General features: G+C 41.1%; 1 protein-coding gene across 2 annotated transcripts in view; it reads left to right on the top strand.

The window, feature by feature from the left end:
• Positions 1–22,034, top strand: part of LOC106896894 (V-type proton ATPase catalytic subunit A) — a 27,952-nt gene extending 5,918 nt beyond the window's left edge. Inside the window, exons 1-14 of one of the 2 annotated variants that reach the window (XM_014957178.1) lie at positions 3,789–3,944; positions 7,447–7,541; positions 9,286–9,414; positions 10,971–11,185; positions 11,922–12,059; positions 12,560–12,711; positions 13,550–13,712; positions 14,461–14,569; positions 15,630–15,752; positions 15,841–15,955; positions 17,255–17,318; positions 18,168–18,371; positions 20,432–20,526; positions 21,810–22,034. In XM_014957178.1, the coding sequence (XP_014812664.1) occupies positions 7,460–7,541; positions 9,286–9,414; positions 10,971–11,185; positions 11,922–12,059; positions 12,560–12,711; positions 13,550–13,712; positions 14,461–14,569; positions 15,630–15,752; positions 15,841–15,955; positions 17,255–17,318; positions 18,168–18,371; positions 20,432–20,526; positions 21,810–22,020 (1,800 nt within the window). In that variant the 5' untranslated portion in view covers positions 3,789–3,944; positions 7,447–7,459 and the 3' untranslated portion in view covers positions 22,021–22,034. Of the gene's footprint in view, positions 1–3,788; positions 3,945–7,446; positions 7,542–9,285; positions 9,415–10,970; positions 11,186–11,921; positions 12,060–12,559; positions 12,712–13,549; positions 13,713–14,460; positions 14,570–15,629; positions 15,753–15,840; positions 15,956–17,254; positions 17,319–18,167; positions 18,372–20,431; positions 20,527–21,809 lie in introns of those variants that run through there. The other variant, XM_014957177.1, reaches the window with a different exon arrangement.

Below are 22,034 nucleotides of genomic sequence, written 5' to 3'. Positions count from 1 at the left end.
AGTTAGATGACAGGATCTGCATAAGAAAATAAGGCCACAGTGGGACACAAATATGAATATTGTATTTGTATTTTGTGTTACGGCTTGGATCTCAGTTGCATTAGATTTTTCTTTTGTGTGAAAGTCTATCAAGCCAAAAAAGGGGCAGGATGGGCAGCAGGCTGAAAGGAATGTCAAATTTTTCACAGTAGGAAGCTTATGAAGTGGTGTAGCAACTAAGAAATAAGGGGACACTCATCTGTTTCCACCCCTAGAGCTCCTCTGGAGAAGCTGTGTTGGCTGAGAGGAAAGAATCAGTGTGAAAAACCCTATTATGGAAAATTCTGTAGCATGTAGCCAGTCAGCTGATGAAGATTTTTTTTCACATGGACAATGTGGCTTTCTCTAGCAACGGGAGTATTTTAATTGATAAAACTAGATCTTTATCAATTCTAAATACAGCATGACAACTGTATTTGAAGTCAGAAGGCTAGTTATCTACTGAGCTGATCAAATCTTCAGTGGGTCAAAGCAGTTATGCGATGAATGCCTTACTGGCCTTCCTATCTAGATTATCGCTGCTGCTAACTTCTTGGTCATGTTCAAACACAGCTTTTTTTCTAGTCCTATTCTGGGCTAACTGGAGGAATCTCCCAAGTTTCTGAATAAAAGCTTGGATGCTTGATCAACAGTTTGTAGTAGGGGAGAGTCTTTTATGCTGTATATATTTATTAAATATAAATATATTTCATGTATGTCTAGCTTGTGTGCCAGGCATGATGTTTGCTTGAAGTATCAGGCTTGTGTGTATTTGCATACCCACAGGTAAGTCCCCCTCAGTTTTTAGGAAGGCAGTAGGAGCTTGTAATGAGTTACATGAATTACCATGTTGCACAGTCTCCCTTTGTAGCCATTGTCATTCCTGAAGGCATCAAACTTGAGAATGAGTGGCAGCATGATATTATTTCCTGTCTCTTTTTCTTGAATACACGTGGATTTACCTGTATGTAGGCTCTCATGTGAGAGGAAGGGGCTTTATAGCACCCGAGACCAAGTTGTGTGAAAGATTAATTGTCTTGTAAGGTTGCAGATGGAACCACAGTATGTACCTGAGCATTACTTAAGCAGATTCTTGACCTGTTGAGGGTAGAGATGGCCTCTAAGTGCCCTGTGGTATACTGGAGTTTTATGAACAATTAAATGGAAGAATGTCTGTATTGTTGAGTTTAAGGAATAATGATATTTATAACTCTAGGCTTATGGCAAGAAGGTTGGTACAGTTACTTTCTCAAAGTCTATGTGAAGAGAAAACTAAGTTACATCATTATATTGAGCACGGGAGGTGACTCTTGCATGGTTTCCCTAGAGTGTAGATGATACAAAGTTGGAAGGTGTTTGACGCTGTGGAGGGCTGTGCTGCCATTCAGAGGGACCTCCACAGACTGGAGAAAAAGGTTGATAGGAATCTCATGAAGTTCAACAAAGGGAAATGTGAAGTCCTGCTCCTGGAGAGGAATGCTCTCCTACAGGCTGGGGACTGACTGGCTGGCTGTAAAGTGGCTGTGCAGGAAAGGACAAGAGGTCCTGGTGGACACTGAGTTGAACGTGAGCTAGCAATGTGTCCTTGTGGCAAAGAAAGTCAGCACTGTGCTGGGCTGCATTAGGAAGAATGCTACCAGCAGGTTCAGGGAGGTGGTTTTCCCCTTGATAAGGCTCTTGAGGAAACCATGTCTGGAATGCTGTGTCTGGTTCTGGGTTCTCTAGTAGAAAGAAGATGCATGGACTTAATGAAGTGGGTCTGGAAAAGGGCTATGAAGACCATTGAGGGTTTGGAGCATCTTTCATATGAGGAGAGGCTGAGAGAGCTGCGATTATGTAGCCTTGGGAAGCAAAGGCTCAGAGAATCTTGTTGTGAAGTATGTAAATACCTAGTGGGAGGGAGCAAAGAAGATGGAGCCAGACAGTTCTCAGTGGTGTCTGCTGAAATAACAAGAAGCAATGAGCACAAACTGAAATACAGGGAATTCCCTTTAAACATAAGAAAACATGTTTTACTGTAAGGGTGACTGAACATTAGAACAGGTTGCCCAGAGAGCTGTGAAGTCTCCATACTTGAAGGTAATCAAAACCCAGCTGGACATGGTCCTGAGCTGCCTGGTCTAGCTTGCTTTGACCCAGGGGTTGGAACTAGATAATCTCCAGAAGTATCTTCCAACCTCAGCAATTCTGTTGTTCGATGACTGAGAAATCGGGTGCCATTTTCCCTACTGTGTTATAGTAAAATTATAGTTCTGTGTAGTATGAAAGAGCAAGTTTCCTGAGGATACCATTTGACTTCCCTTCCAAGTGACCTGTGTAAGGGTACTGGGCGTGCTGTTCCTTCCAGGACCATATTTCAGATTCTAGATGGGGATATGCTGCCTAACTTCTGCCTTCGTCTAGTAACTTAGGCACTGTATTTTTTTAATACTTCCTCTTAAAAATACCAGATGTTGGAAGGGGAAGTATACACTGTCCAACTTACAGGAAATGTATGGCAGTGATTATCCTGTTATTTATGAGGCCCTTGCAACACATCCTCATACGGCTGGACAGTGGGACTTACGCACTGTACCAAAGTCTGCTCTGGTGAACACAGTAAATGTTGGCAGCCTTGATTCTAAAGCAAGACTCCAATGTGATGCGAAGCTGATTCTCCAGTGTGGGTTGTGATCTTTAGTATCTTGTAACTTCTACATTTTTACTAAGAAGACGAGGGGGGATTTTCTTTGGAAAACTTGATTTGGCTAAGTTTTATTGTGTGTTCCTATTAAGTTTTCCTGGATGCTGAATGTATCTTCTATTCTGACTTCATTTTTCTGCCCTAGAAAGTCCAAGCATGTTAGTCTCTTTAAGATATTCTAAAATCTATGATCTTAGTTTAAAGTTACTCCAGCAGAAGAATCCTAGCACTGGTGACTTATTAATGTATTTCCGCTGCTTCTGAATTGCTGGTCTTGTGCTATTTGCTACAATTTTGGTTAGTATATTTTAGGCTTTTGTGCCAATTTGATGTGTTGCTAATCCTAGAACTTGCAAAGATAGCCTTGAGAAGTTGTGAAGGCTGCGGGGAAACTCCTCAACTCATGCAGGTTCTTGGGGGAGAGCCCCCATAGCTGCTTGTCTTCTGTACGACATGCAGGACAATGTCAATGCCTGTCGATCTTTGACAAACAGATTCTAGCAGCTGTCACTCAAAGTGGCACGTCAATCTGCTTTCACTAAAGTGTTGGATGTTGCGCAGTGGCATCAATGTCTTTGCTGACTAGGGGAAGGGGTTCTTAAATTCGCAGAAGTAAGTCCCAGAAGACTCTTTGCTTTGACAAGAATCAATACCTGTTCTACATACTCAAGCAATTAGTATTACAGTGTCTTCGGCACCTCCCCGTGCTGTCTGTTCTTAAACGGTTGTTCTATTAAGCTCTTCCAGAACAGAGCACGCACTGACATGGATATATTACGCTGGAGGACTGTAGGTAGGTAAACAGATTCCAGCAGAAAGCATGCATCTTTCAAGGATTTTTATGTAGCTTTATGTACCGCTTGGGACATCGGGAGTATTTGCTTTGTAAAAGGTCCTTAACGTGAATGCTGAATGCTCCTTTTAATTTCTTCTGCTCGGTCCTGTGCGGTAAGGAGGGCACAGATGGGAGTTCAGCTGGGCTCTAGGTGGCTTGATTTGCTATTGCGGCATTCCTCGGTGCTGGTGGGAGAGAGAGAGAGACTGATGACTCATCAAGTCAGGTGGTTATGCCTCTGCTGTGTGTCAGAAATTTCTTTCCCCTCTGCAGCAGGCTTTCTCATCCCTCTGTGTAGGGGCACGAGAAGGACAGTTATTTTGTAAGCGGCGGTGCTTAACTGCTGAATTCTGGCTTTGCTTCAGTGGGCCTGTGGATTTTTGTTCCTCCCTGTTTCTGCAAAATAAGGTAAGAATCTGTGTTTATATGATAGAATGGCCAGGGATTTTCTTCCTTGATGTAAGAAAGATCTTTCTAAAAATCTAACTGGAGTCTTAATTTTGAAGAGATCTTTGTGGTAAGGCAGTTCATCATGTAAATTCTGGGACTGATCAAATGTTTGAAGCAAAAACAAGGAACTGTAATAGAAAACAGGTTTCTCTGGCATTGAGAGCAGGACAGTTACATTTTTGGGGTTACTCTGTAGCCATACTGCTGTGCTGGGGAGAAACCAAGATAGAAAACTCAGTTCATTGGCCCTTTCTTGTTTAATTCATTAAAATTGCTTTAATAAATCACCTTTCAGTTAGAGATGATTCTGCAGCAAGTAATGTTTTGATTTCCGGCACTGTTAGTCAGAATATGACCATGTTAGAGCTTAAAAACATGGTTAAAATCAATTGTTGAACCCTTTAAGATGAAGAAGATTCCTGATTTTAAGTTGTAAAGGATATAAGATGCATCTTTGCTCATAAGGGGAATTAAAATTAACCTAATACCCTATGTAGGTGTGCTAGTAAGCTTTGTAGGAGTGGATTGTATGTAGTGCCTAATAACCTGTGTTGGTGAGAGGCCTATGAAAGGCTGCAGGAACTCAGTAAAATGGCTAGCTACCATGGCTTCTTGGGTAAGTACATACTGTCTACACACACATGATGTTATGTTTAGCAAATTCTGATGTGCTTTAAGGAATTTAATTTTACCTGAGTACTAACAGTAAAGACATTTAACAGTGTAGGTAGGTAAAGCAACATTTCTGCCCTCAAGGACTTTTCCATCTGAAATGAAAATCTGCAATGGTAATAAAAAAGCACAAGAAAACTATGCAGAGACAAGTAACAGCTTTATTTATTTATTTATTTTGTATTCAGTATTAAAAGATGTGTAGCCCCTTAAAAAGGAGGTCAGCTTGGCTGGGTGAGCACTGGGTTTTAAACTGTGCACTTTGTTTGGAGGTATAGGAGATGGCACAAAGAAAGGTGAGGAGGAGTTCACCGCTTCTTTTACGCTTGGAATAGTTAATAGGTATATGTTTAAAAGCAGTTGGTGCAAATGCTAAAGATCAGGACAGACGGGGTTTATTGGCATGTTGCTAGATGGTCTAGCAGAGGAATCCTATTCTCTTTTAGTTCTCTTGGCCAGTAATTTGGGATGGTGGCTGTAGGAAGAGAGAGGGAGCAGAGCAGCCACAGGAACAAGAGAGGAAGGTGCTGGGTGCTATCAAGAGGGCACTTAAACTGTGAAATGACTGTTCTGAGGTTCTTATTTGCATCCCTAAATGATAAGCAGTCGCTTCAAGTGGTGGTCAGCTGGCCTGCAGGTTTTGGATATGAGGAAAAGTTAATTTAAATTGAAACTGGCCAGTGTTCTTCCTGTTTTTCCTTGCCTTTGTAAACTGACTTTCGTATGGGATCCTGTAGTGTCTAATTGCCAAACAGCATCACTAGTTTGGTTATGAGAATTTGGTTTAGCTCTTTCTTTATTGTTCTTCTACAGAAGATTTTGTCAGTAGGACTCTAGAGATTGTTCTTTATCATGGTACGTTGAAGTAAATGTCTTGGGTGGATTTATTAGACCAGCTGCTTTTTTTTCAGTATGAAGAGTAATTGTGCTTGAGTTTTGCAATGTTTTTAATTGTTAAAAGCAAAAAAGATGAGGTAGTTTGGTTAGTCTGATCAGAACCAGCTCTTACCAGCTGCTAGGGAACTGCAGATTGCTTTGTGAGGGCCTCCCCTCTGCCATTTGTCAGAGAAGACTTTTGCAGTGAAGCAGTGAAATTAAAATTGTCTTCTGGGCCTAAACAGCAGGCAGCTTAAAGGATAAAACTATCATTATGGAGAGCAGAGGGATCTAACGAATATCTGACTTAGCCTTTGAGCTTGAGAACAGCTAGCAGTTCCACTCCAGGCTGGTGGTGACTGAGTCATGATCAACTGTTGGGGTGGCTGTTGTGAAATGAATCAATGGTAGCCATGTTACACAATCCACTCCAGTGAGATGCAGAGTCTACAAAAAGCTATTCCTTCAGGATGAATAGGAGTTTGGAATAATTGGAGATCCTTTTCTTACAGAGCAGAGCCACTGATTTAAAACATTTAAATAGGTAAAGAGGCTGAGGGGCAGAGGATTTGTGTTAAAAAATGCAGCATTGAAACGCTGGAAAACAGTCACAAGATTTTAAGAACAGCAGATGTCAGCTACCTACTGCTCCTGAAGAACAGGCAGAAAAGCATCCTTTAATGGTGCTAAAAAACGTGGCAATGTAGTTGTCTTCCTCATTGTACACAGGGCAGGTTTTCAAGCCTGAGTATGTCTCTGTATTTGAGGCCTTGTAGAAGATGCCAGGTTCTCTTAGGCTTTTTGGAAAGATTGTGAGTGTCAACAGATGCCTCACATGGTTCACATCACCAAACTGTGGGCTTTTGCTGGATAGGCCCTGTTGATAGGCAGAGAGCTGCCATACCGCACCTTTCATCAGTGCTGTATTGTACGTGTGTCAATACAGTAGAAATGGGTAGAGAGGTGCCTTACAGTTCTCTAACACTAATCAGTTTCCAAGGTAACGCAAAGCATGGTAAGGGCTGACAAAGCAAACCATTATATACTCTTATCGGCACCAGGAGCAGGACGGCCCAACTGCCGATAACAGGACAAACGGGGATTGAAGAGGTCTGTTTCTAAAACAGCTTTTCTTCTGCCAGTTGTTTAGATTCTCTAAACAGTTACTGGCAAGAGGTGTTGGTGTGTAACTGTTGCAAGTTCAGGTTTTTGGCCATTATTTAGCACAATTCTTCTGTAGTGCTACATGGGTTTCACTGAGAGCAATAATACCTAACTGTGAGGCATGTAGAGAGGACTCGCATGCTTGTGTGCTGGTGCCTGTGAAAATGTATGTTTCTTTCTCTGAACGCTCTGATTCAGCAGCTTGAGATAGCAAAAAATAGAATTTCTACAATTAATATTTGTAATATTGCTTTTTAGAGACTGGTGGCAGTACAGCAGCCCCAGAACATTCTCTTACTCTGTCCGCACATAATAGCCTGGAAGTCACTCAGAGTCATGGCAAACTCCATCTTTTGAAGGAGGATGAATGAGACACAGAAGATAGAAAAGATTCTCCATTGTTTAAATATCCTGCTATTGGGCTTGAAAATAGTCCAGCATTTTTTGAGTGCAACTGTTTCACTCTGCGGTGTTTTGTGAAGCGTATTATGGAGTGATGTTCCACTCCTGTGTTTCTGCAACAGGGGATGTTAGTTCTTTTGTTTGTTTAAATGAGTTACTTTTTAACTTTTTATAGCTTTAAAATCAGTGTGGTTAAGATGCTTCAGGCTATATGAGTTCAGAATTCTTCAGTTCAGAATTTTTTCTAACTGGAAGCAAGGAAAAAGCAGAGGGGATGAAGAGGAGGAACTTATTATATGTGTGTATTCTTCAGAACTGACTCTTTTCTTTTTTTCCTTTTGTACAGTTGAGCAGGCAAAATGGACTTTTCCAAGCTACCCAAAATCCGTGATGAGGACAGAGAGGCTTTTGTTGGCTATGTCCATGGAGTCTCGGGACCTGGTAGGTATTATTTTGTAAAGGAAATCATAGCTTCTGTTTCATCTGGTGCCTTGCTAATCTTGTTCACTTGGAAGTGGAGAAGTGTAGTAGAACTCTAGGTGGGGCCTTTTCTCTTTCTTTTTTTTTTGGGGGGGTGTGTGTGTGTGTGTGCGCTTTTCATGAAGGATCACTGACGTATAGTCTGATAAAATATTAAGAAATATACTAATAAGATGTTACTGCTAATTAATCTTATTTAAAGATGTAATGTGCAGAAGCAGACTGATTAATAATAATAACAAATTGTAGGAAGCTTTCTGGATGAGATAAAGCCACTTGGTCAGAAATCTGCAGGCCCAGTGTGTTAAGCTTCTGAAATGCAGTTTGACCCTGTGCTCTCTGGAGTACTCAGTCCCCTGCCAGTGTCAAGCTGTTCTGTGTTTTTCTACCACAAGCTGGAGGAGCTCCACAAGGAGCTGCAAGGGGTCAGGAAAGGTGGCAGAGTGTGGCAGTTGTGCAAGTGGGAGAAGGAGGTCTCTTCCTCCTCCTTTATCAGCTTAAATAGTTTCTTTAGGCTCTGATGGTAACAGCTTTTGAATGCATACAGACTCTAGTGGCTTTTCTGCATCCTCTGCATTCTCTTCAACAGGTGAAGAAAAGCAGGGGAATATGAGAACAGAAGAATAGCATATATATTTATTAATGCAGCTTATTTGATTAATTCAAATTTGTCAAATAAGAAACTCCCTTGGCTCAAGTCTACCTAAATAAATACCTGTTTTTTAACTGCCAATTCCTTAACTACAGAAGTGATATGTAAAACCAATTTTAAACAGTTACAGTTCTTTCCTAAGAAGCGGAAAATGGACTTTTGTGTAAACATGAACCCTGTGTGCAAGATTGATATTATAATAGACATAATAAATTTTATTCTAAAGCAGCTAGGCCTCACATATGACCCACTGAAATCTAACTGAAAACAGTAGGAGGCTTCAGGCCCAAAAATTGTTGCAAAACAGTCTTCATCTGTTGAAAGTGAATTTAGGTGCCCCTAAGATATACATCACTTTCCTACAAAACAAAATATTAAAATAGTGTTTCCTTAAAAGCTTTGTGGGCATCTGCCACTCTAGATACAAGGATATATCTTGCCCTTAGCAGGTGTCTTGGCTTGGTCTTTACATGGGGATAGTTTGTTATGTGAGCATCCAGATGCTACCAAGGTAAACAGAAGTTTGAGTGACTCAAGGATGCTGGTCCTCAACCACAGGTTTATGTAACTACCACGTATTAGGTGACCTTGTGCCATTTGTCTTGTATGTTTCAATTTAATCAGAGGGTAATGTGGCCCTGCTAACTGAAAGGGAGAAGTGCCTGTCAAAGTTCACTACTTCTCTAAAACCCTAAACATTTGCCATCTGTCAAGACAGATAAGACAAATTATGGCGTGAATTGTCTGTGAACTACTACATTCTGATAGTGTCCTCTTATTGAATGTAAAGGAACAGTGTGAAAAGTACAGGGAAACTTTTTCTTTCGGCTGTTAAACTAGAAATGTCAGAGTGTGAAAAGTACAGGGAAACTTTTTCTTTTGGCTGTTAAACTAGAAATTTGTGCAGTCAAGGTATCCCTTTGGTGAAATCAAGAAGGTGCTTCTGATTTGGGTGAATACCAGGCTTATGCTGTGCAGATCTTACTAACTTCTGATGAGTAAATTCCCTGAGATACAGAAAAAATATTAGTCTATGTGCCTGTCTTTTTACAGTGGTCACGGCGTGCAACATGGCTGGTGCTGCTATGTACGAGCTGGTACGAGTAGGCCACAGTGAACTGGTGGGGGAGATTATCCGACTGGAAGGGGATTTGGCAACTGTGCAGGTGTATGAAGAAACATGTATCCTTTTCACTGATCCCTCGGCGCCTGCCAGACTGTGCAGTCCAGAAATACAGTGGTGATTAGGGTGAAGATGATGAACAAAGCTGACTGGGACCGGCGTTTGGTTCTCTTGATGCCAGCAGGCAGCAACATCTGTTCTGCACATCTTTTGTAAATGCTGATGGTTTTGAGATAAATCTTATCTTGCTTGGCTGTGTACTGAGGAGACCTTTTTTCATTTATTTTTATTTAAGTGAAAATCAAATAATGTGTACCTTAGAATTTAAGTTCATTTGAATTTATATATTACAGTTCTTTCTTAAGGAAATTGTTTGACAAATGTCAACCATAAATGACAAAACTACCTAGCAGTAATTGTTACATTTTTGCTTTGCTTTTGAAAACTATGCTTGTATAACACTTAAGTAGGAAATGTACAGCGGGCAGGATGCCTTCCTCTGAGTAGAGTATTTTGCCAGATGTAATAGAGTGCATTTTTGCTTCCGCAGTGTGCTTACAGAACTAGGACGTGGCATGTATTCTAAAATCTAGTTAACTTAAAATTTATTTTCTATTACACGTATATGACAGAATGTCAGAAAAGAAGTCATAAAACTTGAAGCCAGACCTTTTTTTCTTCTCTTATTCTTTTAAATTTAAGAGTTGGCTCTGTGTATCTTTAGGGGCTAGGAGAAAGCCTGTGCTGGCTCCCAAAGCTTTTTTTTTTGAGGAGCTGGATGGTAAACTGGTGACTAGCTCCTGTCTGTACCTAATAATTTGTCATTTAAGATGGCATCATTTTAGATGGCATCATCATTATAATATCTAGTAGCCTTCCATCAATAATATATGGAACAGCTTTGAATGTAGTTTACTCTTGGGTTCCTGATGAGAGGGCTTTGTTATAGGGCTCTCTGAAGTCAACTTGCATTTATTCTCTTGAGTCTTGCATAGAGTTTTGGGCATTTCTTTTGTATTCTAGCAGGGCCTTTTTGCCAAACTGCTGGCCATTTGCAGAGAAGTCCATTGTTCATCTTTGGAGCTTAGTGTGTAGACTGGACAACTTGATATCAGAGAGGGAAATAATGCCGGTCTCCGATAAAATCCCTTTACAATTAGACTGCTGTGAAAAAGACCGTGCAAGGTTCAAGGTCAAAACATTTATGCTTTCTAACAAATTCTAAAGTGAAAAATTTTGTCTTTTGTGACATTGTCTGACTTTAACAATCAAACCTGTTTTCTAGGTTTGAAAATTTAAAAAATGCCTGACATTTTACCATCCTGCTGTCTAGCACTCCAGTAAACTCATCCATATAGTTGACTTGAACTAATGATCGTAAAGCAAAACTTTTACCCGTAGTTTGCTTCTCTGGAGAATGAGGAACTTTGTTGCTTTAGCAGTTTCAGCTTGAGTTTAGTGTTAGAAATCTACATGCTTCTCAAATGATGATGCATGATATAGTAATGAAAATCTTACCTTAAAGTCAGGTAAGAGCATGATGTTGTGAATGTGATGCTTTCTGGCCCATTTCTTTCCCTTTCTCTCGATGAACTTTTCCTCAGCAAATCTTTAGCTGGTGTCTCTGTAGGAGATCCTGTACTCCGTACTGGCAAACCCTTGTCAGTGGAACTAGGGCCTGGCATTATGGGAGCTATTTTTGATGGTATCCAGAGGCCTCTCTCAGACATCAGCACTCTGACCAAAAGTATCTATATCCCTAGAGGTGTCAACGTGTCAGCTTTGAGCCGAGATGTCAAATGGGACTTCACGCCTTCCAAAAATCTGCGGGTAGGTTCTGACAAGCCTGTCGTCCCCTCTTGCTCCTCTACACCCAGAGCTTGGAGCTGGAGCAGAGTGCCAATGACTGCTAGGAGCTATGGTTGATGCTGTATTAAGTTTGTGAAAAGGGGTGCTACAAGGTGGTAGCAATGTATGAGAGTGAGACTTGGACAGGGATCACCAAAACTTATTCAGTGTGACTTACTGTGTGTTGCTGTTGAGTATGAGAAACTTGCAAAGCTTTAATGTATTTGCAAAACCGTAAAGAAGCTAATGGAATTGCAACAAGCATTAGCAGGAGCAGGTGTTACCTGAGCAAAAGGAATGGTTGCAGCACACATTTCCCAAATGGTAAAGATAGCCTTAGGAGCTGGAAAATGTCACGGCTTTAGCCCTTGGTGGCATCTTCTTTTCCAACCCTACAGGTTAGCGTATGCTATCCTTTTTCTAATTAACGCATTAAGCTGAGAGGTATAAAAGAAATGAGGAAAATTCCTTGCATCAGTCAGTAATTGCTACTGTCTGAGCCTTGAAAGGCGCCTGAACCCAGATAGTATTCCTAGCAATGTGCTGTTAGTGTAATGAGTTATGTAAATGGGCCACTGTGCTGTAACAATGCATTTATAAAGGGAGTAATCACAGTGCTAGACTTAATAGCTATAGTTATTTTATACAGTTCTTTGTCAAGGTTCTTTTTTAGAACTGGTGTTCTCACTTATAACTAATAGACCTGTTCTGATTTTAGGTTGGCAGCCACATCACTGGTGGAGATATTTATGGTGTGGTGAATGAAAACTCCCTTATCAAACACAAAATCATGCTGCCCCCACGGAACAGGGGTACAGTTACATACATTGCTCCGCCAGGAAACTATGACACTTCAGTAAGTCTTCTCAAACAGCATTTATGGTGTATTCCATGTCTCTTTCGTAAGGCTGATGTACTTTTTCCTGTTCTGCATGATGCCAACTAGAAAGTGCAACAAGATCTCTGAGTTATCATGATCATTTCTGCTACCCTGTCTGCAGGCATTACATGATTACCTCGTGCAATTACTTTTTACATATAGGGCTTCCCAATGGCACTTGAGTATGCCATGTTTGCTGATCTCTGTGGAGACCTACAGTATCTTATGAATTTGTAAAATCCAGTTACCCTTCAAAAGCATATTTTTAGTTGAAGCTTCATCTTGCACTGTTTTTCCCCGGTAGCATTGCAAATATGGGGAAAAAGCCTTCCCTTGAGAGGGGGTGATAGTGTGTTGAGATGCTGAGAAATCTGTGGTGGTGTCAAAGAAGTAGCTGTGCAAAGTAGTTGAGAATTTGCATGCTGGTCCGGTGTGCAGCTCTTTGCTTACTTCAGATGTCTGGTGCTGTCTGTTAGGACGTTGTCTTAGAGCTGGAGTTTGAAGGTGTGAAGGAGAAGTTCACTATGGTCCAAGTCTGGCCAGTACGTCAAGTCCGTCCTGTTACTGAGAAGTTACCAGCCAATCATCCTTTATTAACTGGTCAGCGAGTCCTGGATGCCCTCTTCCCGTAAGTACTATATTTTATTTTCTAGCATGTACGAAATCTCTCTTTCTGAGGGGGAAGCAGAGGGAGGAGGCATTAAGTATTATTTTTTTTTTAAGGGCAAACAGACCCCAAGCTTTCACTATGTATCACAGCATAATCTCAAAAAAATATTTAGCTGAATTCCTCATATTTCTATATTTGACAGGCAGAGCTACTAGTGGAAAAAGGAATCTAATGAAATCTAACAAGATAGTTCTAATGCATTAATCTAGAAGGTAATGGACAAGCATAAACTTAACATAATCATGCCAAATCTACAGAAAGTCTAGAACCTTCAAGCTTGATACCTCCATTTGGACACATAAGTAGGATCACTTTCCATGGTCTTGAGGATGCATAGTTCCCAATGACTTTGAGGTCACCACTTATAAAAACGGTTGCACTTAACTGTAACGCTCATTTAAGCAGCTAACTTTCAGGACATTAAATTTAGTAACTTTGGTCCTAAAATACCGTGCTGCTTATTCTTACAATGCACAACTAAGTGCAGTTGTTCTTTTCTTAGCATTTGCATTCCATCGGTGCTTCCAGCTGTGAAAACTGCTATATTTCAAGCCTGAAAGCCTAGCTGTTGTACCAGCTTAACTCATGTGCCTCAAGGGCAGTAGAAGAAAAGGATAGATTATTCCCTCAGTCTCTTGGTTTAGTAAAATACCTCTTTGCTTCTTGCCCAGAACAAGGAATGTGACTCCTGTCACTCTGCTTTTAATTTGTGAGTTTTATTGGAAAACATGTTTTATGATGGGAGAGAGCTGGTTTTTGAGTGCCTTGCAAATCAGAGTCCTTTTTCTTTACTCAGGTGTGTACAAGGGGGTACAACAGCGATTCCCGGGGCGTTTGGTTGTGGGAAGACTGTGATCTCACAGTCTCTCTCAAAATACTCCAACAGTGATGTCATCATTTATGTAGGCTGTGGAGAAAGAGGAAATGAAATGTCTGAAGTACTGAGAGATTTCCCTGAGGTTAGTATGGGGAATTCACAGAGAGTAAACCTTCTTGGGAGGACTTGCTATTATACTGGTATTGTGACTGAATGAAATATCGTATTGGTAGAGTGGCTTGAAATTATGTGCTTGCCTTCCAGCTGTAATTTCTGGCTGTAGTAGCAGAAATTCCTTGTGGCTTGTTCAAGAATGACTTCAGTGGTCCCTTAATGAACATCAGGGCTAGTTTTAGGGTGTACCTTCTAACTTGTTTAAAATAAAGCCAAAATGAGTGCCAGAGTGTAATTTAGCACCATTATAAGCACCTTACCTTTCACTACACCTGGGTTATGTATGTGGTTTTATGTCCAGTTGTCAAAGACAAACTCAGATCAGTGTAGGTGAGTGGGAACAAAAAACTCTCCGATTCCTAGCAGACCTGTGACAGGAGGCTAAGGTTTTTGGCTTTTCCAGTCGAGTAAGGTGAGAGAGGATAATGTACTTCCTAATGCATTTGTTATTGCTCATTTGAATGGGATCAATAGGGATGTGCCAGTTGCAGAAGCTGAGATGAGGCTGAGGCATGTACATTAAAGAGTTACTCTGTGTGCAATCTGGAAGGCAAACCAGCATAGTATCCTGAAATCTTGAATATAGTCTCTGCTCTTGGTAGAGTAGCTGTGAGAGTATTCTGATAATACAAGTAATACAATAAAAAAAAAAGAAAAAATAAACAAAAAAAACCCTTGCTACTGTTACCTTTTTTGTTATTTTTCTTGCATTTTAGTTAACAATGGAAGTTGATGGCAAGGTAGAAAGCATCATGAAGAGAACAGCTCTGGTAGCAAATACCTCCAACATGCCTGTGGCTGCCAGAGAAGCCTCTATCTATACTGGTAAGATTTACAGGAGGCTGGAAAAAGCTGTTTGTGCAGAGCAAGCCACAATGCTCTAATATTTTCTGTTCCTGAGATGGTCAGTACCAAGAAACCTGCTTAGTTTCAGAAGTCAACCCTCTTGCACCTTGTCTGCACGAAGTCACAGAATCACAGAATCTTCTAGGTTGGAAGGGACCTTAAAGATCATCTTGTCCAACCGTCAACCTAACTGACAAAAATAGACACCCGCACAACAAACAAAAAGCAACACCATCACTAAACCATACCTCCCAGCACTACATCAACCCGTCTTTTGAACACCTCCAGGGATGGTGCCTCAACCTCCTCCCTGGGCAGCCCATTCCAATGTCTGATAACCATTTCAGTGAAAAAAATTTTCCTAAAAGTCCTGGTATCTTAACTGAATTTGGCTTGCTTGTATATAATAATGATTTCCAAATATTGAATAAATTTTGCTTAGAAGGTGAATTTACTGCACCACCTCTCATGTAGTTTTTCTCCACGTGTTAATTATGTAAGCTTTTGTTTGTGAATAGTTTTTTGCTGACAAGTACAGCCACTTAATGGGCAGGAATAGTACTCTCTGAGTTGGCAGGCTTGTCTTTTTTACTTTGCAGCCTCTTAGAGTTGTTGAGGGTTTTTTTAATTCTTTTTTATGCAAAGTTGTCAGATAACTAAGATAAAACATGACCTTTCTCACTGTTGTATTCTGGTAATTTGAAAGGGAAGGAGACATTTTACAGAAGAAGAGGCTTTGTTCGTGGTTTTAGTGAGGCAGAGAGTAGCATCAGTGACATTGCTGTGTCTCTTCAAAGAAATACATGAGAATGTAAGATGAGCCTGAGTGGATTATAAGCAAAAATGGGGAGAGTGAGAAGAAATAAACAAAGACAGCAAGGGCATGGTCTAGTGGGAAGAAAGAATCAATTTCGGTGTCTATTTCCATCAAAATGTAAGCTTAAAGAATTGGGCTTATTTGCATCTTAGTGACAGCATATGAGCATAGAATTACTTTCTGAACTGTACCCTGCAGCACGCTGTTGTCTTTTTATTCTAGGAATCACCCTCTCTGAGTATTTCCGGGACATGGGCTACCATGTCAGTATGATGGCAGACTCTACTTCCCGATGGGCTGAGGCCCTCAGAGAAATTTCAGGGCGACTGGCTGAAATGCCAGCTGGTGAGTAGTCTTGTCTCAGTCTAGTCTCGTAAACGCATCCTTTAAACTCTGAGCCTTTGACTCAATTTCTGTGTGTTGGTATTTGCAGACAGTGGTTATCCAGCCTACCTTGGTGCCCGTCTAGCCTCTTTCTATGAGCGAGCTGGCAGAGTGAAGTGTCTGGGAAATCCTGAAAGGGAAGGCAGCGTCAGCATTGTTGGAGCGTGAGTGTTGCATTTCTTTGCTTTGCGTTGGCTGCAGTTCTTCCTCTGTGTTTTTGTATGTCAAAGGAGCTATTTTTCAGACAAAAAGAAAGTCTTGTCACTCTACACTGCAGAACTGAAAACATGTGAATGAGTAGGTAGATATTTAGTCTCTGTTCACCCAGAACTACTGCTAAATTGTGCGTGGGGGCAGAAAGAATGAATGTGGACAGGTAGTTCTGTGAGGTGTGGAATCGCAGTCGCTTGCAGCAATGGGAGCAAATGGCTCAGGGAAGAATGTCATTAGAGCTGTCACTGAAAACTATGTCAAACCATACTCAGAGCAGGAAAGAAGGGGCAGTTAGAGCAGCAGTACGTGCGCTCGGAGGCATAATGAATTGTGATTCTCCTGCTTAAACAGAGAAGAATTACATGAAGCAGCATATCTAAAGCTGTGATGGGCTGTGAAAAGCATGTGGTCCTCAGGCATTCTTCTAGGCTGTATTGATTTGTATGCCATACTGTGGGCAAAGTGAATTTCCCCCCAATACATTTTCAGAAGAGCCTCTATTATCTGCAAGAACACCTAGAGTCCAGTCTTTGCTCTGCTTAGTTCTGTTCTCTACAACGTGTACACAAATGCATTGTGGTTTTGAGGTCTGAAGATTATTTTTTTATCTCTGGGAAGGCATGTATGAGGGTGTCAAGCCTAAATGAATTTGAAGTGGTTATTGTATAGGTGAATATCTGAAATATCAGCACACTTGCTGAATCTGTTCCAACTGAGATAAGTTTGATAATGCAAGCCAGGGTTACTATCTGGAGCTAAAATGACTGAAATCATACTTTGGTACTCTCAATCCAGTCACTATATTATATAGAAATATATAACTATATTTCATGGAATGCTTGATATTACACCTGTGTGGGTATGCGTCAAACACTTTCTGCAGTGGAAGTTTGCAATCTGTTACTTACATGAAATTGTGTTTTGTTTGTTGACTTTTCTGGTTTCTGTGATCATGGAGCTGTGCAGTCATATGTTCGGTACCTCCGTTTTAATTGTGAAAGTACCAGTCACTATATTATATAGAAATATATAACTATATTTCATGGAATGCTTGATATTACACCTGTGTGGGTATGCGTCAAACACTTTCTGCAGTGGAAGTTTGCAATCTGTTACTTACATGAAATTGTGTTTTGTTTGTTGACTTTTCTGGTTTCTGTGATCATGGAGTTGTGCAGTCATATGTTCGGTACCTCAGTTTTAATTGTGAATGCAATTCTGATAACTTTTCCTTATCTCTTCCTGCTCAGTGTCTCTCCCCCAGGTGGTGACTTCTCTGATCCTGTCACATCTGCTACTCTGGGCATTGTTCAGGTATGTCCCACACCGTTGCAGCCCTTCTATCTACTTTGTTGAACTCAAAATGATTGTGCTTCACTGCGTTTGTGCCAGCGGCTGGTGTGTGAGAGCTTTGATTTGACACAGGCAGCTTTGTAGGGTGCTTTGGAAAATGTTCCAACAGTGTAAAAGGTGACCTTACGAGATGGTCTCTGAAGCAATGTATTTGAGATGCCTTTGGAAGAGGGAGTGAAGGTAGTAATTCTTTCCAATGCTGATTGTTCAGGAATATCCATGTACTTCCTCATTGCTGCCCATTGAGCTTCATTTCAAATGTGGCTGTTCTCAGCTCAGATAGAAAGTGAACCACTCTTAATACATCCACTGAAACCATGAAAAAATCCTCAGACCAGCTGACTGGGCGAATGTCTTGCAACTGGTTGCAGCCCTGTTTTGGTAAAAGGAGTTCCATCTAGTGGGGTTCCGCTTAATTAGACTCCAGTATTGTCTTTGTTATGGCTAACTTCTCCCTCATGAGGAGTCTCAAGCTGAATAAGGCTAAACTCAGCTTAAGAGATGCATCGTTTTTTGAGAAATGTATTTGAAAGTCACTACTACAGTTAAATTAACATAGGGAAATTTTCCTTTTTCTCTCTGAAGCTTTCGCGTTTTTTGAGAAATGTATTTGAAAGTCACTGCTACAGTTAAATTAACATAAGTCTTCCTTTTTCTCTCTGAAGCTTTCATTTGTGATAGCCTTTGCCATGTTGCATTTGCTCAAACTTGCATTCTGTATTGGCTTTCTTGTTTTTTTTTAATTGCCTTCAATTATTTTGGTTGATTTTTTTATTTGGAACACTGTTTTTTCTTTCTGGCTTCTGACAGGTTTTCTGGGGTCTGGATAAGAAGCTGGCACAACGCAAGCACTTCCCCTCTGTCAACTGGCTGATCAGTTACAGCAAATACACACGTGCCCTGGACGAGTACTACGACAAGCATTTTACAGAGTTTGTCCCTCTCAGGACAAAAGCCAAAGAGATCCTACAGGAGGAAGAGGACCTTGCAGAGATCGTGCAGCTTGTGGGGAAGGTGAGTAACCAGCTGTGAGGGAGTGTGGTGTCAATGAGCCATCCTCCATTTCCTTACTGCTAGCACAGGCTTTTGGCCATGTCTTAGCCCAGACTTGATGGATACTGCATTGTGCAAAAAAAGGCAAATGCTCACTGGGAGATGTCAGACTTTCCTGCCTGGTCTTAGCCCAGACTTGATGGATACTGCATTATGCAAAAAAGGCAAATGGTTACTGGGAGATGTCAGACTTTCCTGCCTCTAATTGTGCTTTACTCCAAATTTCTTACACGTTTGACTTTTCTAATGACAAATACTTTTTTAGATTTGGTAAACCTTGGCTTGACACTGCTTTTCTCATGTAAATTGGATTGCAGGGCATCTAATGCTGAAGTTAAGAAACTTCACTTTCTTCCACATTCTAGTCCTGATGAAACGCCCTTTGTTGCAATCTACAATAGTATTCTATTGGAAGTATCTTTCGAAGAGAAACGATGCAAACTTACCTTTACAGTTGAAGGCATCTGAAGGGTTACAATTTATTAGAAACCATGTTGCCAGCTACAGAACAGAGGTGTTGGCATTTACAGCCTGGCCTGTAGAAACAGAAGTGATATCTGCTTTTTCTAAAACTGGTGATTACCTGGTTTCTCTATGGAAGCCTGTGACATGACATATGGCTCCATTTTACAAGCGTTCTTTAATTTCCTTCATTCGCTTCACTGTTATGGAGACAAAGCTGAACTTGGACAGGAAGATTTCCCTTGAGAGCTCTCAAAAGTGAAAACTCTTGTGTTTCAGCTTAGCACTGTAAAGATGATAATTGACAGGTGCCTAGCACTTACTTTATAGTAACTTAATCCCATCATGGCCAGATGAGGTATGCTGATTTACGAGGTGGTGGTAGTGTCTGGTAACATGTATTAACTACAGTTATTTTGAGAAAGTTTGGTCCTGGTGCTCTCCCTATTCACTGATGTTCTAGCCCAACTGAGATGAGGCCTTTCACTAGATCTTGCCTAGCAGAGCTCTCCTCTCTAGATGTGTCTTTAAATAAAAAGAAAGGTGATCCTGGGGTCCTCTGCAGTTTTCTATGTACAAAAACATGTTCTAAAAGACTAGTTTACAGAGCCAGGGTAGAATCAATTCCTTGGTGTGGAATGGATTTTGATAAGCCAGTGCTTGTAACAAGGCATTATTCCCACAATAGTAGTACTGGAACCTGGTGATCTTGTTCTCAAAGATGTTACTTTAACAGTTTCTTTCAGTCTGGGCTTGGCTAACAACTGCAACAAACCTTTAGAAAGGGGAAATTGTGGAAACACAATCAGAGATTTTATTTATTTTTTTTTTAGTTCTGAATTCTGTTGGTCTCCTCACGAAAGAAGGTCCAAACTTCCTGTGTAGAAAGCAAACTAGGGTACCTAAAACTCAGTCTGTCCCCTTTAGCAAAAGGACAATGAAGGCAGAGGAAGGTGGCTTGTGATGCTGACAGCAGCAGTGTGCAGCAGGGTTGTGCCTGTCCTGCAGAGTGTGACAGACGTTGTCATCAACTCCTTTACTTTTCTTGAATGCCAAAGAAGAAAAACCCATTGGTAGCTGGGGAAACTAGTATCAAATTCTTAAAATTACTTATTGATCTACCATGCCAAGATCTAGTTTTTCTTCCATGGATATAAGGATCAAAGGAGGTAAAAATGAATTTACCTCCTTATGCAGGAAGATGATATTTCAGTGTTCCTCATTAGCAGAGCTATATGTGTTTTCTGTGTCTGGTGGCTTTTCCAGTATCTTAAAGTAAGCTTCCTTGCAATTGTTTATTGTCAGATAGACTTAAAGTAGACTTACTGACTGTTTGGCCCATCTTAATTTGGCTGTCAATTAAATTGGCTGTTCTACAGCAGGGAGTGATAAATATCCAAAAGACAGAATTCTGCTGGAATTCTTAACTCTGCTAAATTCTGCTAGAGTCTTAAGAGGGTGGGAAGAAAACAGGTACTGAAAGATAACAGTTCTTGACCAGGACATACCGTGTCCTCATGGACTTGAGTACTAAACTAACGCGTACCTTACTTTTCTAGGCTTCCTTGGCAGAAACAGATAAAATTACCTTGGAGGTTGCCAAGCTGATAAAGGACGACTTCTTGCAACAGAATGGTTATACGCCTTATGACAGGTGAGCTCTGACTGGCCACTCTGCCCTCTTAGTCCTCTGTAATCTGGATTTAGACAGCTATTCTACTCAGAAGCCAAACAGTGCAGAAATTAGTTTTACTCACCATAAACAAATGGAAGAACTCTGCTTAGGGAGGCCATCAAACAGTGTATTCACGTTGCCTTACTCAAGGCATGCAGACCTTTTCCAAATGCAATTGCACCCTTTGAGTTTCTCAGGCCCTCATCTATTATTCAGTTAGCCAATATTTCTGCAAAAGCATGTCCTCCTGTCCTCCTTAGGAGGAGAGGACCACTTTTTTTTCCACAGTCAACACCCAAAGTCTTCCTGTTTATTCTAGCAAGGCATGGGGGGCTGCAAGAATCTGCTTTCAGCTACTGTTGCGTCATTCTTGAGTCAGTTTGATCCATCAAAAAATTTACTGGATCTTTTCCCTAGATAGTGCTTGTTATCCCTGTCTGCTTTGCTTCTTTCCATGCTATCCTTGTGTTTCAGTAGCCTGACAAAGGGGATTTTTGTAGGTCATCTCACTCCCCAGCCTGGGAGTGAGATGGGGAGCCTGATCCCCAGATCAGGAGGTCTTGGAATACTTCATCACTGAAAATGTAGACGTACATCATTCTGTAATAGTGTGTGCCTTTGATTAGGTACTAGGGCAGGTTTGCTTGTATGCAGAAGGGAAGCACAGAAGTAGCATGATGTAGTGTATAAATAATAATGAGGTACCTTCCATGACAGTCATCTACCCATTAAAAATGGAGCTTTTTGTGTGTGGAGTGTTCTTGTCATAGAAACACTCCCTTTCCTGTGAGCAAAGAAACTTGCAGAGCTGTCAGGTCATCCCAGGTTACTTGGAGAAGCCTGCTCCCATGATGGACAAAACAGGAAGGAGGAATTCCGTTGGCTGCTCTGGTGTTTTCCCTTTCTCATTAGTATTGGCACAGATGGAAATATGAGAACTGTACAGCGGTGGTTCCTGTTCTCCCCTGTTTTACCCGGTGTTTGGGTGCTGTTTCAGAAACCTTACTTCAGGATGATTCTCTCAGCCTGTGATTTACCTATTTAAAAATGTGGGACTTACTAGAGGTGGTCTCTCTCCTTTGACAGCAGGTACCAAAAGCCCCTGGAGTAAAGCAGGCTAGCGCTCTTTCTTTCGTGTGAGAATTCAGAGTTGTTGTGAGCTAGCGCTCTTTCTTTCGTGTGAGAATTCATACAGGCAGGAGCAAAGGCTTGTCCTGTGAACTGTTCCAAAATGCCTGACAGATCCTTTTCTGTTCCATCAGGTTCTGCCCTTTCTACAAAACTGTGGGAATGCTTTCCAATATGATTGCGTTTTATGACATGGCACGCCGTGCTGTAGAAACCACAGCCCAGAGTGACAATAAGATCACGTGGTCCATCATCCGAGAGAACATGAGCGAAATCCTCTACAGACTTACCTCCATGAAATTCAAGGTATGTTGGGAAGGAACGGGGTTGCACTGCTTTCTGTGAACTTCCAGTGACTC

The sequence above is a fragment of the Calidris pugnax genome, unplaced genomic scaffold (assembly GCF_001431845.1).
Source record: "Calidris pugnax isolate Ruff unplaced genomic scaffold, ASM143184v1 scaffold225, whole genome shotgun sequence".
Lineage (NCBI taxonomy): Eukaryota > Metazoa > Chordata > Aves > Charadriiformes > Scolopacidae > Calidris > Calidris pugnax.
Note: the sequence above shows the minus strand (reverse complement) of the source record. Positions and strands in the feature narration are given on the sequence as shown.